We start from the raw sequence: 18,076 nt of genomic DNA on the forward strand, positions 1-18,076 counted from the left end.
CAGCAGGTCGTTAGTTAGTGCGAAGGAAATAACGGGTAAAGCGCTGAGCTGTGACTAACCCTCCGTTTTGCCTTGCCAAGCTTGTAAATGCGTTAGGTGGTGCCTGTAAGGGCAAGGATACTCACTGCTGGACCCGGGGGGCCTGGGGGACCTTCGTTGCCTTTCAGCCCTGGAGCACCCTGGAGGGAGGAAAACAAAGTCATTTTGGGAGGTGGGTGCTGCACCGCCTGGGCACCCTTCCCGCTGGAAGGACCGGGCAGCCTCTACTCACAATGGGGCCAGGGAGACCTCTCTCTCCGGGGAAGCCTCGCAAGCCCGGGGGACCGTCCTTCCCTGGGAGGCCGGCGGGTCCAGGGTCCCCCTGCAACGACAGTGACAACGAGCTGAGGATCTGCAGACTCCACAGAGACCCAGCTCCTCCCTCTGGGCTCAATTAGTGAGGAGACACTGTGAAACGTCATGCCTTTTCTGAGTCACCCCTCTCCATCTCTGGGAGAGAGGCAGGCATCCAGGCTTGCAAGGAGGGTGAATTCATAGGCTGCTGGTCCCTACCTTGGTCCCTTCTTTTCCAGTGAGGCCAGGAAGACCTTGTTCACCTGGGGGACCTGGAGGGCCTGGATGTCCCCGCTCACCCATTGGTCCAGTCTCACCAGTTGGACCCTAAAGAAACAGAGGTCAGGGAGAAGGTGGTGGGTATCAGCAGAGCAAACAATGAAGGAAGAGGTGCAGGCTATCACTTTAGTCCTTCAGGTTGCAGTGGGATGGAAGGTGCTCCTTCCCTTAGCTGTCCCCTGCAGTGCCACCAGGAATCCCTGCAGAGATGTCTCCTTTGGCATCTCAAGGCACCTTGTTTTGGAAGTGGGCAACATTGCACTTGACAGACTAGAGGCACTGGGAACCTCTGGAGGCACTGGGAACCTCTGCAGTGAAAGCATTCACATAAATGAGAAATTATTACCACAATTATTATGCTTAGGGTTTTTTTTTTAATTGAAAACTTCCTAAGTACTCTACAATCATGCTGCTTCTTCCTTATATGGGGCATAAATAATGGATTAGGCTTGTACTACACAGCAATTACTGACCGCCTCTGTGCCGCACGCGGGCACTAACGGTGACAAGTGTCACATAAGGCCCAGTGCAGCAGGTTCCCAAGTGGCCCATTTTGGAGGAGGACAAAGGCCATATGCACAAGCCCATAACGTCCCCGCACGCTGGTGTCCGCTGGGACGGTGGTTGTGATTCACGTCACGCTGCAGGGTGCCACTTAGCGTGAGCAGAACGATAACGTCGCGCTCGCTCAGCAACCACAGATCACGCTAACTGCGCGCAGCAGAGCCAGATAAAATTGCCATAGAAGCTAATTTGCACTTGAGAAGACAGACACAGTCAGGGAATTGCCCCTAATCAGGGAATTTACAAATCAGGGACTTCATCATCAAGGAGGACAAATTAATTACTTTGTGATTAAAGAACGACCTACCCAGCAGTTCAGGAAAGAAGCCCCAACCCAAAGCCAGTCCTGCGCAGTCTAGGACTCTGCCTACAAAACTGATGCACGAGCCTTACACGGCTGTACTTCAGGGGTACAAATTCTGGCTGTGCAGTTACTATTTCCAGATTGCACAGAGTTCATTGTGACTAAAAGAAAAATAGCCCAACTCTGACAGAACCCAGCAGCACTTTATATTAAAGAGGGATGTATTGCTTCATAACAACGTGTAAGAGCACTCTTGCATCACGCTTACACTGCCCTTGAGATCACGTTCAACTCCCTGGTTGCTTAAGGTCTTTCGGTGAGGTTGTGTGTAGCTGGTCTCTCTCTCACCCTACACCAATTTTACACCAAGGTAGCTCTGTTAAGGTCACAGGAGCCACCTTATTTACAACAGCCTTCAGGCACGTTGTCTAAATGCCATCCTAACACCTCGACAAGGTGGGCTGGGACCCGCTGGGGTATTTCACACCCTGGCCAGGAATTTCAAAGCCAGCAAGCTGGTTTCAACAGGACTTTGCCTTCCCTGGAAGAGGAGTCTCTGTGCTGTATTCTCCAGCTGAACCATCAGAGCTGTGAGAGCTGCTGTGCCGAACTGGTGAAGATGAGCTGCAGAGGGCTGTACAAACATGAGCATTTGTTTCTTACCTGAGGGCCTACGACACCAGGGGGTCCTGGAGGGCCAGTCTTCCCTTGGAAACCCTGTTAGAGAAAGGGAAAAGAGAGAGAGATGACACTTCTGCCAAGGAGTGCCCCAGCGAGGTCACAGACTGCCACCCAACTGCTGCTCCTCTGGTGAAACCACTGACCAGGAACAGGTGGACACCCAAAAACAAAAGAAACAAGAAATCAAACAGAAAATGGATCCTGGCTTAGGCTTAGCTCTGTTTTAGGCTTAGCTCCCAGGAGGTCAGAGGCTGGGTGACCACTTTTGGCCCCGGCAGCCCCAATCTCCAGCCCCGCTGAAGCCCACAACCCACCAGCCCTGGGGACTGAGTGAAGCTTTATTTCCTTCATCAACATCTGTTGAAAGAAATCACAAACGTGTTTCTCTCCAAATGTTGATGAGCAGCGAAGTCTCCATGACAGCTACTTATAATGACATTTTGAAGAGCGACAATAACGAACTATCACCACTGCAATCGTTTAGCTCTCCTAAGCCACTCTTTAAAAAGCACATTAATTATCATTCTTACTATCGCATGCCGACAAGCTTGAGAAATGGCATTTAGGGCACACAGGCTATTTTCTCATTGCCACAAAAGAGGATCAGATAAATCCCAAGCCAACGGTAATGTGTCATGCTAAAAAAACTACTCAACGCTATTCTATAGCTGTCTGCGGATCACAGAAGATATCCTGTCACTGATGGGGAAATGGCAAAACACCTTTGTGAAACTGATATACAATTTAAACTCTTATCGTAGAAAAATATTTCAGCCAGTCTTGTGCAGGACTTTTCTTATTAATCTAAAGAAAGGGGTTTCCTTTTATCCTGCCTGAGCCTTGGGCACAGAGCTTTTAATGGTTTTCTTTTTTTTTTTTTAGATCCAATCTTTGTAAATCTAATATGGCCAAATATTTCAGTATCTTTCAGCGTGCCTATTTATTACTAAATGGAAAGTAAAATACAGGGAACTCTTTGACACACAGATTCCAATTCTAGGTTTTCTTGCGTGAAGGTACAGAGTGCGCTAACAAGGCTACTGATGTGGAAATAATATTTAATTCGTTTGTGTTTCTCTCCTTGCTTTTGGGGCACTGTGTAAGGAAAGGAGGACAAAAAAGGGACTACTGCTACCTGGGTCTGCACAGGACATGCAGGTGCAAGGCAAAGTGACCTTTGCAAGCTTGTTGATGGCACAGATTAACAGATCTTTGGTTTTCTGGAAGCATTTGCCAGTGGTAGGCAAGCTCCTGCTGCAATGAGCGGAGAAAGCTATTAGTGAACACCTTCAGACCCGAAATAATTGAAAGCCCATTCTCCATTCATATAGACTTGGTGGTTGATGCTTTTTTCCAAGCTGATGACAGCAGATGCAAGTAAAGTTTTTACTAGTACTTCTAATTTGAGTGTAGGTGCCCTGGATGTTACAGATAACTCAACGAAGGAAGACTAAATGTCACAATCGGGCTCTGGCAGGTGAAAACTCTTCAGCTTTAAGTTAATCCTGACCTGAGGACTGTGTGTTCAAAAAAATGGCACAACCATCGCCTTAAAGTCAGTCTTATGGAGTGTAAATAAATATCTGGTGTTGCACTGAGCAGTATTTGCATTGTCTTGCTTAGCAAATACCAGGCAAGTTAATAAAATTGTTGTATTAGTTGAGGGGAAAAAAATGCATCATGTGCAAAGCTTTTTAATGCTCATTTGCTTGGAAAGGCAGTGGAGAAAAATACAAAGCTGGGTAGAGAAAGTTGTTGTGTTTTTATCCTGTAAAATAAACACATAACAAAAAGGTCTATCTGCTAACATGCAACATGCAGTGTTGGGAAGAAGGACACACCAACAACAACAGTTTATGAGCTGGATTGTAAACAGCCAAGGAAAAAAAAATAAACATCTCCAAAAATGCCAAACAGAAAGATACTAATTCCTGCATGCAGAGGAATACATGGCAGAAGGGGCAGTTTTGCTCAGGGAACCCTTCAAGCAAAAAAAGGTGCAGAAAACAGACCACTGGAGACGCACGACAGCCAGGGTTATCATACCTTCCACATGCCTCATCGTTCTCCTTTGGTGAGAAACAATGATTACATCTGTGCAACAAAACCTTTTAAAAGGGACAAAGCAGGATGGGAACGATACAGCGAGGTACCTAAAGAGCCAGGAGCTGCTCCCTGCGTTGCAGCAAGGGATTATTGCTGGAGGGGGCTTAAGCAAAACTCAGCGAGGCCCTTATGTGTAGCTTTGGCTCAAAGGCAGCGTCAGCAGAGATGCTCTTCTTAGGTGCTGAGGCAAGTGGCTGATACATGAGCATGCTGCAGTAACCGGTGCGGACAGAAAAACTCGAGCAAAACCATCGCAACCACTCATCTTGGCCAGAAATTGCCTTCCTCTCAAAACAAGCACTGCCAAAACTGGGCTGTAACCCTTACTCTCTCTGTAACTCTACGCAACAGTTCTTGGCATTGGCCACATGGTCATCAAGAAGTGAAAATCGTTTATTTCTCCCCATTGCAGGTTCCAGAGGAAATAAAACTGCCCCTGACCTAACGTAGCCGCATGCGGAAAGCTGAGCTTGCGAAAGATGGAGCCCGTCTTGCATGAAAAATCTCTGCTATCACAGCCCTAGAGTTACATCTCTGGATCAGCGAGATGTAAAACCTGCACATCTCTAAAGGACAGAGTGGGAGATAAAGCACAGAGGTTACCCATAATGCTCTGGAGAGTGGAGGCACAGCCTTCCCCCTTGGGAGGCCAAAGGGACGAGCGCTTCAGCGAGTCCTCGGGGTACAGAGCCCGTTTGCAGGTGCTGCTCAGAAATCACCCCCCAGCTGCTGCTCCATGAAAGCAAGAGCCACACCAAGTGCTGGTGCTGACCCAGACTCAGCCCCAGCCAACACCCTCCCACCTCGCGAGGAGCTGCCTCTGCAGCACCCATCACAGCAGAAACCCAACTGCCTCCAATGCCGGTTGTCATCATCACTACATCCCTCCACTCGCATTTTCTCCTTGCATGATGCACACATTGACCTCCACAATCTACTAAAGGGACAGCGAGAGAGAGGTTGGTGCACAACCTCCACATAAATCATCAGTAGACCAACCCGTCCTGCTCAGAAGAGGGTTGCTTCCCATAGACCATCCCGTGCAGCTGGAGAGATGCAGGCCTTCAGGGAAACCAAACGTGTGGTCACATCTCCCCAGCTGCACAGAAGGGTTTAGAAAAACCAACTAGCAAGACAAGACTCAGGACTAATGATCTGCTCAAGATTTTTGGCTACTTACAGTTTCTCCTCTCTGTCCGGGGTGACCAGGCAATCCATCCTTCCCAGGAGGACCCTACAGCAGAAAACCAGGGTGAGAAAGAACATGACCAATGCTCAAGTAGTAAAACTGATAAGGACTGAAACCTGCTCACATCCTGCATTAGTGCCCATCCATTTTACAGTGAAATGAGGGTGCTTAGAACCCTAAAAGATACGGTCCTTTCCCACACATCTCCCAAAGGAAAGATTTATCTTACAGGTCCAGAGTGGGAGCGTGCTGTCCACCACAGGGAAGGAAATCACTCCAGAAAGGTTTCTGAGATCCCCCACCAGTGTATAATAATTGCAGACAGAAGTGTTACTCTGTGGTGCTGTCCTCCCAGTATACAGAGGGAAAATAAAGAACAGAGCAACCATGAAAGATCCTAGTGATATTGAGTCATTAGGAAATGAACATTTATAATCAGCTGCAATTTACTTGGCTATTTAAAATCTTAAACTGTCGGGTTATTATCATGATGTCTCAGTAATGCCTTTTATTGGGTACGTCACCGCTTGTGAGAGCAGCAGCTAAGACTGAGCTGGCACAGGCAATCACAGCTGGATGGGAAAGACTTTATGTATTGCTTTGCATGTTCTAGAAAGAGAGTTACTTACAGGGGGGCCTTTTGGTCCAGGAAATCCAGTCGGTCCTTGAGGCCCTGGTGGTCCCTGGGATGCAAAACAAGCCAGAAAATGTGGTTAAGGAACATATAACGCTTTACTATGAAATACCAGCTCTGTGTGAAGAGCAGATAAGCACAAAGATAGGGAAAGCCAGCTCCTTCTACCCCAAAGGAATGCCCCAAAATGCAAAATGCAGCTGCATGGGGCCATCCCTTGGAAAAAAAAATCTGTGGAGAGGTAAGAACCACTGGGCATGTTTAACCGAGTGGCCTGGCCAGCTGCAAAAAGCACCACAAACATGAAGAGGGCTATGAACTGCTTTGTGCCTTTCCCTCCCAGTGCTGTGAAAAATAGGGCTTTTCCCATCCCAGCTCAAGTAAGAGCACCTGGGAGCTACCAGCTCATACAGGAATGAAAAAAAGAGAGGCCAGTGGCTTTGGGGCCAGTGCTGCAAGGCAACTGATGCTCTTCAGAGCGTGGCTCCCCTCTCGCCCCTGCAGTCACAACCAGCAGACGCAAAGCAGGGACTAATTTCATGTATTTCCTCCCTGGGCAATTTTGTAGAAAATTTACAAACAAAACCCAGGAAAAAAAAAAATTAGAAATTGAGGCAAAAAATCATGAAAGTCTCATTGTTTCAATATTTTCTACCTAGAGTGCTCTAACCTGGGGAAAGCAGCATGAGGTCCTAGAGGACAACCTCCTCCAGCAAACCGGGGCTCTGCCTGGCTGCACAAAGCCCATGGCTGACTTTTCCCTTTTCCCATGGAGCGACGCTCACACAGGACACCCAAGGTCCCATTCAAGCCTTCCTTGGAGAGCTCAGAAGGAACCTAAGGGCTGTAGGTGACTTGTGAGACCTCTCTCCACACAAGCACGTTTCCCCACGGATTTCTAAACAGATTTTTCCTTTTTGCTGACCGAGGTACGCTAAGCCATGTCCTGTCTCCAGCGAGCTGCCCACCCCGCTCTGCTTCCCAGGGTACTTGGTAGGATGCTCACTGCAAAAAACCCTCAGCACCATCTCAGCCCTCCAAACCCGCTTCATCTGCCGTGTTAAACTAACGGGCTTGGGCTGAGTCCCGCTTTAGCCCCACCAGCTTGTCTTACCCTTTCGCCAGGAGGACCAGGGGGACCATCACCTCCAGAGTTGCCCTTTTATGAGTAAACAAAACAACATGTCATTAAAATACATATATCACCATTGCAGCTGCTATGCACAAAGACTTCAAATGGCACCAAGCCCACGGTGACACCACACCCCACCGGCTCCCCTGGCCCCTCTGTGTTAATAATTCTGCATCAGGAGCAGCATCCCCTGGAACAAACGAGCAGCTGCTCGTTCCCCCCACATCTCTTAATAAAAATACAGGAAAGATAACGTCAGTGAGCTCAGGATATTTCCACCAGATAACAGCCTCCCTCCAAGAGATAAATGCTGCCGCAAAGACGAGGTATTTATCAAAAATTCATGCCGACACAAAGCAGAGACATTTATTTTTAAAGCCGGCAGCACGGTGGTGACAATGTCTCGCTACAAAAGCTTTGCTTCCATCGTGCCCGGCGATTGATGGTCACTTAATCGGTCTCTGCAGCAGGTTCTGGAGCCGAGCATGCCTCCAGATGGGCTGGCCAAAAAACCTCTGTTGTGCCCAGTGACCAATCGTGGGCGCACAGTGTGCATGTAAAGCGGCTGGGCAAGGTGCAAGGTTCTGGAGCCCAGCAGCAATACGTGCCCCGTCGCCCATGGCACAGCCTGAAGCCTCTAAGGTGGTTCAAATGCTACTTAAACACCTAAAAATAGGGCTATGGGGAAGTGTCAGTGGATGTAGGGTTGTGCTGGTCCCTGACATGGGGGTGCTCCCTCCCCTTCTGGTTGCAATGGCTCTTAACTTGTGCATGCACTTCATGTCCTCCTGAAATGTGGACCAACACACTTCTAGGATCTGTGCATATACTTTACGGGTGGGTTATGAGACATTTGGCTGGGCAATGGAGATCAGGAGGGCTCAGCTTTCACAATACAGTGGAGAAAGGAGAGAAGGGAAATAGAGGGCAATAAACCAGACGGTCTCTTATACTGACAGTTTTTAGGACACAATTCCATTCCTAATTACCATCATAAGCTCCCCAAAACCTTACCTTTGGGCCAGGCTTCCCGGTGCTTCCCCTAGGGCCTCTTTCCCCACGTGGACCCTTAAAAAGACACAAAAGATTATATTTTAGCTCTTTTTTGCTACCCACAGCACTACGTTGTGATCAGGCAAAGCACCCACGTGCCTGAGCTGCACTGGGTCAATGAGACCAGATCACACTTTCTCCTGCTTTTAACGAGCTTTCAAAAGGCACAGAAATGAAGAAATGGAACATTACCGTCGGACCGCGCTGCCCCCTTGGACCTGGTTTGCCAGGTGTCCCCTGGAACGAAAAAGAAACACAGAGGAGTTAGTGGCCAGCATCGCAGGCTGAGCTCGCAGCAGATGAACCCGCAACGGAGCCTATTGCACACAAACTGCCCCCAAAATCTCTCCAGTCCTCGTTTATAATGAAAAGGACAACAGCAGGTTTACTTTCATCTCCTGATTCTTGTATTTATTTTAATTTTTAATGCTTGGGCAGGTCTGGACAGTAATCCCAATGCCCAGATGACATCTACCATCTGAGGGAAGGAATCTCTGAAGAAAAAGCATCCCAAGTCCTTTAAAACACCACAAAGACTTTCAAAGATGAGGCCACCCACTCAGACCATGCAGCCTCCTAAAAAGCCAGCCAACACACCAGAGCCAGCAAAAAACAAACCTCTTCAACTCTGCCACCCCAAAACCTCTAATCCCTTTTCCCACCGATCTCCGCTCGTCCCTTCACCCAGCTCCCGCCGTGGGGAAGGGCTGCTCCTGGCCCCGGCTGGCTCACACCGACGCACACACGTGTTGTGAGATCTGTACTGCTCAATATTTAAGGAACGACAGCAGCAGAGCAGGGTTCCTGCTCCGAGCAGTTATTTTACGCCGCACAAGCCAATTAAGCTGCCCCACATATTTACAAATCTTCCTTCGTCTCTGTGAACTTTGTGCTAAACAAGTAATTTAAGACATTGTTTTGCAGCCGCGACAAAGCAGCGGGCTGATGAGATCTGACAGATGCGCTCAGCTCCCTGTAATGGGGGACTGTGATTAATTCTGACAGAAAAAGAGACCGAGACGGCTGGGTCCTAAATCTGGCATTACGTTCAGCTCCATTACCCCGCGTCTCAAAGAAAACTAATGGCCCAGAGCTTGTTCCCTGAAAACACTATTTTGGCTGAGTGTCGTGTTACCAAAAAAAACACCCACAGGTTTAACTTTCTTCCTTTGGACCTGCCATCCACTATTTTTACACATCACCTATTAAAGGAAGGAAGAGAAAGACTTGCTTTCTATGTAAGGAACACAGAATGCTTAAAATATCACTTGCCATTTTCTGCCCCAAATCCATCATCTCACAATCTTGTCTTCTCCTATTTGGCACTCATTAACCAGGCGAACATAAAACAGGAGCTGGAAAACTTTACAATCAACTTTCTTCAAGCTACTAAAATTAATCCTGCTGAATCCTCCTTGTTCTGTGGCTCCATTTAATAAACCCTGCTGGCATACCTGTTTTTAATTAATTACAAAAATCATTTTAAAGTACTCCAGCTGCTTTTCCTTTAGCTACGGGAGGCTAAATTCAGAGCAGGTGGAGAGGAGTGTGTGGGGCTACCTGCAGGGAGGTGGCTCACACTCCTCTCCTCCTTCAATTCTATTTTTAAGCAAAATTTTCCCCTGCTTATTACTATCATTAATCATGCATACAGCACTATGTACTGCTGCTAAGAATTTATATCATGCTGTAAATGTACACAGACCTGTATTTTTCAAACACGGATACCAAGCTAAAGGCATCTAAATTCAGATTATTTTCTAGGCACCCAAATAAATGGCTGGATTTCGGTCCCTCCACGCACCCCCCAGGCTCTGTCAGACCGGGCGAGCAGGGAGATCTATTACCCTGTGCTAATGGCAGAGGCCTATTAACTCTAAAAATAAGACCGCTTATTCATGTCTAACTATTGATTTTATGATCAGGTTTGGAAAACGTCCAAGCAAGCGCACCCAAGCTCGCCTCCGGCTGCGGGCAGCTGGGTGAGAACAGGCACCGATGAGCAGCCGCTCGCCAAAACTGTCCCGATATTTAACAGGTCACACTTGGCCAAAAACTCCAAACAACCTTTTTTTTCCCCTCTCATTTTTAACTTTGGCAGCCCTTTTGTGCAGCTGAACAGCCAGAAGCGGCGGTTTCAGGTTTGGGGAGCTTTAGTGGTGCAAGATCTGCCAGCATCGAAATTCAGCCGCCCGTGCTGGCAGGACCTGCTGGTACTGCTCTGGTACCTTCGGGTTTCACCTTTTTTTTATTATTTAAGGACTTAAAGACTACTCATGTTGCTGAAATAATGAGCTGGAAAGCTTATTTCCATTCCTATATGATGACAATCATAATAGAAACGTGTAATTCATATTATTTTGGACACAACTGCCTTGAATAGCATCATAGTAACACCGTGGAAAAAGAAAAGACAAACAAGCGATTTTTTGGTTGTTTCAGCTGCAAACTGGGTTACTCCACAATGCACCAGAGAAGCAGATCTTAAAAACTCTCTTGACTATATGTGGACATGCTCATAAAAATAGCAAATTTAGTGGTCTCAGGAGGAACAGAGGGGAATTTATCAAGCCTAACTCTATGAGGCTTAAATGAAGTTGATGGCCTCCATTTGGTTTGGCGCAGCGTGATCCCAGCTCAGTCTAATGTTCGATATATAATTGCTTTTCACTTATTTCAAATCAGATACTTGGGACCTAAAAAAAGGAGGATACCAAAACAGTTACTGAAAATCAGTATTTCTACTGTTCTTAAAAAATTTTCAAGCTGGGCTCCTGTTACTAAAGGAGAGATTTGTCCATTAAAATCTTCTCTCTCTCCCCCATACAAATACACTCATAAAACAAGTGCAAGCTGCTGGATTGGGTGTAAAATGGCAGAAATGGTCTAATCACACATTGGAGAGAAAAAAAATTAAAATGACCATAAAACAAGCCAACATATTTCTATTCGACAGAGGCGTGCCAGACCGTGCTCCCCCTTAGGGGTTGGGGTGCTGCCCCTGCTCCTGCTCCCCATGCACAAAAAAAACCCCCTAATTTCTCCCCAAATTCCTGTCTCCTTCCTTTACACCAGAGGTTTTGGAGGCCGACCTGGGCCAGGAGTGGGACAGTGTCCACCAGGCACCTCCCAACTCCTGAGCCAGGACTATATGAGCTTCTGAACTTGAAATGCAAAAAAAAAAAAACCTTTTCAATTCCTAAACTGAAGAAATGTGTGGCATGCCAAGGGGTAACTGAGTGTCCTCACTACCTCCCTCCTAAGAGCACAAAGCTCACTTAGAATAAAAGTGAGGAAACTGCTGATTTTTTGTCTTTTCTTGTCTTACCATTGCTTGGGCCTGAAGCTGGGCCCCCTTCCCAGCACGCCTCCTCCCTCCTCAATCCCTTTCAGCCTGGACACTGCCAATATTCACCCTGCCTAACCCTTGGGGTTTTTTCCAGTCTCAGATGACCAGCTCCTGGTACCTGCTCCGCTCCCTGACAGGTTTCCCATCCCAGCAGTCTGGCTGTCCATTCTCCACCAGAATAAAATTAGCAGATGGAGCAAGAGGGATGGGGATGCTCGGGGATGCAAAGCAGCATGTCCTACCCTGCTGCAGTGCCAATGCCCTGTTTTACACCACCCAAAAACCCAGCCCAAGGATTTTATTGCTGTATATTTGATAAAGCAGGTGGTAATTATAAGGCTACAGTGAATTCAAGGCTGTTGTGGCAGCTGCCTTATTCATGGCCTCCCTCCTCCTGCCCGGAGCAGAGGGAGGGGAGAGAGGATGCTGCATTTGTAGTTCAGAATGAAATGAAAATTACTCAGTGGAAAAAAAAAAAAGGGAGGGTGGATATAAACCAAAATTCAGTGGCATGCTATTAATGCAGTGCAAAGTGATTTATATCTTCTGGGCTCCTATCAAACACGTCTGTTAGAAGTCATTTGTATTTAAATGAGAGTAAAAGGGAAACTAATTCCACTTGCTCTCCTCACTCCCCCTTTTTGTCCCTGGGACCAGAGCTGGTACAGAAAATGACTTTATATTTGTACTCTGAATCCCCTAATTCAAGCATGTCTTCCACAAACCAAAAAAAAAAAATCACCAGTGTATTTAGACAATCCCTACTCAGGAGCAAAGTCTGTGGAGGTGGGGTGAGAGGTAGAGACAAGTCTGGAGGACGGAGTCCCCATATTCTAAGGGTGTTTATGAATTTAGAAGAGCTCCGCTTATTAAAAGGAAGAACTTGTAAGAGTGTTTTCATCTAAGCATTTTGAATCTCAAGTTAGGCTAAAGACGGTTCTTGCTGCTTTTGAACAGATTCACCCATCGCTAATGATTACTGTTAATTAAAAAGCTCTTCGTGCCCTGAGCAAAGTCTGACAGCATGGGAAAGATTCAGGTTCAGAGAAATCTCTTAAAATATCTTGAGGGAAAAATTTCCAGTGTTTAATTGGAAAGCTGCTGTCTGCAGAGCTGGCCGTGCTGTTACTGGCATCCTCCCCTCCAACAGCCAGCCTCGGGAGCCTCTTGCCTGCTCCAGGCTCTTGCCAGTCCTGCCCTTCCTGCGCCAGGGACCTCGTTGTGGGCTGTGAGCGGGTGGGTTGACCCTTCTTGGAGCAACCCCTTCATGCAACAGCGATCGGAGCAGCCGCCTGCAACGGAGCATCCCCCACGTCCTGCCCAAGGACCTTTCTTTGGAGAGAAAAAGTCACCAAAGTGGCGAGACAAAGTGGCTCTTACCCGTGTGCCCTTCTCTCCGTTGGCGCCTGGAAATCCTGGGAAGCCGATTGAGCCCTTGGGGGAAGAGCAAAGAGAGAGAGCACGGTTCAAGCCACCGAAAGGGGCAGCTCTGTCCATCCACGCCAGGCGCCCGCTGGCCTGGAATAACCCCCAGCCAGTGCCCGTGACGTCTACAGCTCCCAACGTGGCTTTTTTAAACCTTCCTTTAATAAAAACAAAACTGAAGACAGATTCAAAATGACTGAAGAAACTAAATTTCATCCAAAAATAACAAAAAAACAGGTCCATGCCTCATTAGGAGTCACTGCAAAGGCCCAAGCCGGGCGCCTGGGGAACAGGCAGGCTTTTGTGTTTTACCTCCTAAGTCGCTATGTTGCACATGAAAATTTAACTCCTGGCTTGTTCCTTTCTGATGTGAGTGCCTGGAGAACAGCTGCTGATGCTTTTAAAATACGAATTAGTCAAAGAAATGCAAAAAAACCCCCTACCCTAGATATAAAATGCAAATTAAAAAATAAACCATCAACACCACAAACAGGAAAAACTCTTGCAGATAATTTTCTCTGCGGTGTTAAACAAACCTGTTTTTTTTACAAGCAACAAACACAAATAATAAAATATGATTCTTAAAAAAGTTAACGAAAACGTAAGTTCCCAAAGTCTCCGGGGCATGTAAAAACTAGGCCGCAGCCTTAGTCTATGTAGTGGAATTCACAGTTTTAACTTGAAAAGAACATTTGAAAATGGTCCAAATGAAGGTGGGTGTGTAGATATGATACAAAGAATGTTTGTAAATCTGCAAATGGCAGTTTTATTTTAATTTCATGGAGACCTTGATTCATTAGCTATTCTCCTTAATTAATTAGCTAACACTAGCGCAGATCTTTGAAGATATAAAACGTAACACAAGGAGAAGGACTATTATGCCTATTACTAGCATGAAAGCTCACATGGAGCCCGTTCATACCCATCATCAAAGCAGCCCTGCACGTGCTGCAGCCCCCGTCCTGCTGCATCCCTTCCCACCGCTTGGCAGGACACCGAAGCTATGCAGAACCAGCCACTGATTTCCCCCAGCTAAGGGCTGGCAGCTATTTTTACTCATCTATAAATTTGTCCTGTGTGGGTGGGAAGGAGGGACTGTGTGGTGGGAAATGCTGCTGTCCCACCTCCCCAGCGCACCCCGTACCTCCCGAGGACTGAACCCGGACGAGTTACCTTCGGGCCCTGCCTGCCCGGGTAGCCGGGCAGTCCTGGCACGCCGAGTTTTCCCTGAAACACAAATAAAAGTGTGTTACCGTGGGCAAAGTGACCAATGTCTCAACTCACTCAAGTCACGTCACTGCAGTAAAACCATCTCCCCCTGGGTCTCCTTTGGTCTTTAAGTTGAATAACTCAGGCCAGCCTTCACACAAAGCTCCTACAGCTCCTCTTCGTCCCTCTGCCCTACAACCACCACCCCCATGCTGGGCACTGCCCTGGCCACCCACCCAAGACACCCAAAGAAAAGTGGGATTTACTGTAAAACACCCCTGAGAGATTCCATCCTTGAGACTCACCTTCTCTCCAGCAGGACCAAGAGGACCAGGATCTCCATTGGGGCCAGAGCGACCTTTGGGACCTTCAGGACCGTCCTCACCTCGGGGGCCAGGAGGTCCAATTTCCCCCTGTTAATCACAAGACAAGCATTGACAGGGCAGGCAGGTCCCAGACCCTGTGTTTGCTGACAGCAATACCCTCACGGCTACAATCAGATACTCCATGGAGCTGCTAATACAACTCATGGAGAAAGCTGGTCTTCACCAAGAGGCTCAGACGAGAGTGCCATTGAGTCAATTGCAGACCATTATTAGAGCACCGAGCTTTTATTAGCACACCCTGGCCATTATCTCCCACAACAGCCATCTCCTCCTGCAGCCCAATTATCCCATCCACACGCAGCACCTCTCCACCAACACAGCCTTCATTAGCTCTGATTGCAACGCATCCTTTTCCCTACCTCCCGGTTCCCAAATCGCAGTTTGATGCGTGAGCAAGCCCTGGGAAGTGTTTAATTGAGGGTTGAACCTGGCAACCGGAGGCGAAAGACTGGGCTGGAGCTTTTGTGCTGAAAATCATTAGGAAATCTGAGAGCGGAGAGGACCGAGCTATTAACGCGAATTGTTGTGACACTCCAGGCTCCAGCACACAAAACAACAGTTGTCATTTTGTCACACAGGGTAACAGGAGATGCTTCCACTCTGCGAACACAGGCAGCCTTCTTCTTGCTCACCAGAAGCTGGGTGGACACAGATCTATCCGTGAGGCTCTTGAGCACCCCTTGTCCTTTCATTGCTCATCTTAAACACAAAGAGCTTGCTGGTGGGAATGGGAGTCGTGAGCTTTGTTTGAAGGAGCTTATGTCTATCTGCATTTAGCAAGGACAGGAGCCACCTCACAGAGGTGCCACCTTTGGGCCTTCTAAATTGGCAAGAAGTGGGGGCTGGGGAAGCCCTCAATGGTTTTAACTGTTCAATTACACAATTAAATGCCCAGAGAAATGGAGGATTTGATATCTACTTTTACAAGCCTTCACGCAGGACATCCACTTTTCCTTTAAACATGGGGATGAATGATGGCAGAGATCTTCTTGATCCCCAGGAGGGCTTCAGAGCTCAGGCAGACACCAAGCCCCAGGCGATGCATCACTCGGAGAGGGGACGAGGACAGCCCCCTGTCCCCAAGGGCTGGGTGCGGAGGACAGACAGACGTGCTGCAGCCACTGCCCGCACCCAAGCGTGATCTGGGGTTTCGGGTGTTCCACTGGTTTTAAAAGCTTTTGGGACCAGGCAACATGCCCTGCTGCTAAAGATAGGTGTCTCAAATAACACTCCACGCTTGGCAGTTCTCACAGCTCTGCTTCGGTTTCTATTAAAGCGTGTTCCTGGTAACTTTACACTTCATGTTGAGGGTATGGATGAACAATTATGCTCAGCAAATAAAGATGCCCACCAGATCCCAGATGTAATATTATGGAGGAAAAGAGATACTGGAAATAAATATATGATCCAGCTGGATCATGCAGTATTCCTAGCAGCCAAAGCAGCAAGACAGGGCCCTCTATTATTACCCACTTTTATTTTACCTTCAGGGTGGGATTAGCGAATTTAGGGATTTACAGCTGCTGTGCTTGACGTGAACATGAAATTCCTGAGTTCCTGTTTCGGGATTGGATGTGCCAGAAGGACTCCGACAAGAGCCCACCTTGCTGCTCTCCCCGAGCTGTGTTTGCACGATAACACATGGGCTTGAAAGGCAAAGTACTACCAGATCCCATCAGCCACAGACTCTTACCCGGTCTCCTTTGATGCCCATATCACCTTTGAAGCCGGGGAAGCCATCTTCACCCTAAATAACAGAGGGGAAAAAAACAGACAAGGTGTATAGATGGAAAAAAAGAAAAAAGGCTTCTCTAGCCTCACTGTACAGCTCCTACCAAGGAGGACAAAATCAGGTTCCTGACTGCTCATCACATTGCCTTCTGTAAGTCTTTGGTGTGCACAAATGGGCATGGAAACTCAGCCAGGCTGTGACCGCCGAGGTCCCAGAGGGATCACAGCCAGTATTCCCTACATCCCGTCCTGGCTGCAAGTCAAGATCTCAAATCTGGCCCGATATGAATAACAAGACCTTGACAGTACTGGGAACCAATTATTTCTGAAGTACAACTGGTTTTATTTTCATGGAGGATGTTTTACACCATGCTTTGAGGCAACCTCTAGGACAGTGGCAATATTTCTTTCAGCCAAGAAGGTTTAATTGCAGAGCTCAAATCAATAATGTATTTCATCCTACAGCAAATCTCTCGTAGGCAATGAAGACACAGTTCCCAGAGAGACTTTTAAAGTTTGGAAGGTCCCTGTCAGGATTCCCTCGCTAAAACTGCGGGCTTTGCTGCCGAATTGCTGGGAGCAGGAACGAAGGAACACGGATCTGTTTGTAGGAGCAGGAAAGATTTTTCTCCACCTCCTGTTCTTCCTCTGGGAGGAACCAAATGCATCTCTGAGACATGCAGAGACAGATTGTGTTGACTTTCTTATTGACTTGGGTTTCACAAGCTGCACTGATGACCGGGCTGGGCAGCATATCCCATATGCTGGTATCCAGCTGTAACACACCACAAACCCTTCAGCTCCATTGAATCACTCAAATTTTGTCAGGAGGAAATCATCCTGACACTGGATCCTGAGCTATCAGTAATGGCTGGCCCCAGCAAACAGCTCAAAACCTGAGGACACCACAGAAGCTCAATCACTCCCAGGTACAAGCCAAAATGTGGCAGAACATCATGGCAGGTACCTAGCCTGTGCCCGCTCCAAAAACACAGAGGGTACCAGTCCTTTGGGTGCTCAGCCCCTGTGCAAGGGAAGATGTCACGGGGAGCATCCTGCGGGATGGGTCTGCAAAAATGCTCAGAGGCTGTAGAAAATCAATCCAAACGTGCAGTATTAACTCACCTTTTCACCTTTAGTGCCTTTCAATCCACGAACACCATCTGCTCCCTTGCAGGAGATAAAAAAAAGGTGTTACAAGGGTATAGGTAAGCTTAAGACTAAAGAATCATTAATCATGGTGATCTTTGCTTCCTCCGATGTTGACAACAGTATCTCTGCAAACTGTGATGCTCCTAAACATATTGCTAATCAAATATCAGCCACTGACATCTGGCTTCTGGGTCACCAGCGAGTACCTGATAGTCACAAACGTCTGCTGACTTCATTGGGCAGCTGGGACTGGTGCTCGCTGCCTGTTCCCTGCCCAGGAATTATGTTTCCAGGGATAAAACTCACTATGAAAATTTTTTCTGCGCATATTTTCCAAAATACCATTTCCTCAAACGCCTTGCCAGCACGCTGAGTTCACTCAAGTATTCACAGAAAAAAACAGAGCTCGAGCTGTGCGTGGACACTTGGGAAGTGAATTCATTTTAAAATCTCCCAGCACACAGTCAGAGATTTCTGTGCTGCTCTGCAGTGGGCAGCAGCACCGTGTCCCACACCCCCAAAGCTTCAGCTTGGCCCTTTTTTACCATG

General features: G+C 47.5%; 1 protein-coding gene across 1 annotated transcript in view; it reads right to left on the bottom strand.

The window, feature by feature from the left end:
* Nucleotides 1-18,076, bottom strand: part of COL5A1 (collagen type V alpha 1 chain) — a 154,446-nt gene that overhangs the window by 24,366 nt on the left and 112,004 nt on the right. The window contains exons 28-41 of the mRNA XM_068414160.1: nucleotides 17,501-17,545; nucleotides 16,338-16,391; nucleotides 14,564-14,671; nucleotides 14,223-14,276; nucleotides 13,005-13,058; nucleotides 8,468-8,512; nucleotides 8,237-8,290; nucleotides 7,205-7,249; nucleotides 6,086-6,139; nucleotides 5,448-5,501; nucleotides 2,144-2,197; nucleotides 553-660; nucleotides 272-361; nucleotides 126-179 (exon numbers count right to left, since the gene is read on the bottom strand). Of these exons, the coding sequence (XP_068270261.1) occupies nucleotides 126-179; nucleotides 272-361; nucleotides 553-660; nucleotides 2,144-2,197; nucleotides 5,448-5,501; nucleotides 6,086-6,139; nucleotides 7,205-7,249; nucleotides 8,237-8,290; nucleotides 8,468-8,512; nucleotides 13,005-13,058; nucleotides 14,223-14,276; nucleotides 14,564-14,671; nucleotides 16,338-16,391; nucleotides 17,501-17,545 (873 nt within the window). The remainder of the gene's footprint in view (nucleotides 1-125; nucleotides 180-271; nucleotides 362-552; nucleotides 661-2,143; nucleotides 2,198-5,447; nucleotides 5,502-6,085; nucleotides 6,140-7,204; nucleotides 7,250-8,236; nucleotides 8,291-8,467; nucleotides 8,513-13,004; nucleotides 13,059-14,222; nucleotides 14,277-14,563; nucleotides 14,672-16,337; nucleotides 16,392-17,500; nucleotides 17,546-18,076) is intronic.

Source organism: Nyctibius grandis, chromosome 16 (assembly GCF_013368605.1).
Source record: "Nyctibius grandis isolate bNycGra1 chromosome 16, bNycGra1.pri, whole genome shotgun sequence".
Lineage (NCBI taxonomy): Eukaryota > Metazoa > Chordata > Aves > Nyctibiiformes > Nyctibiidae > Nyctibius > Nyctibius grandis.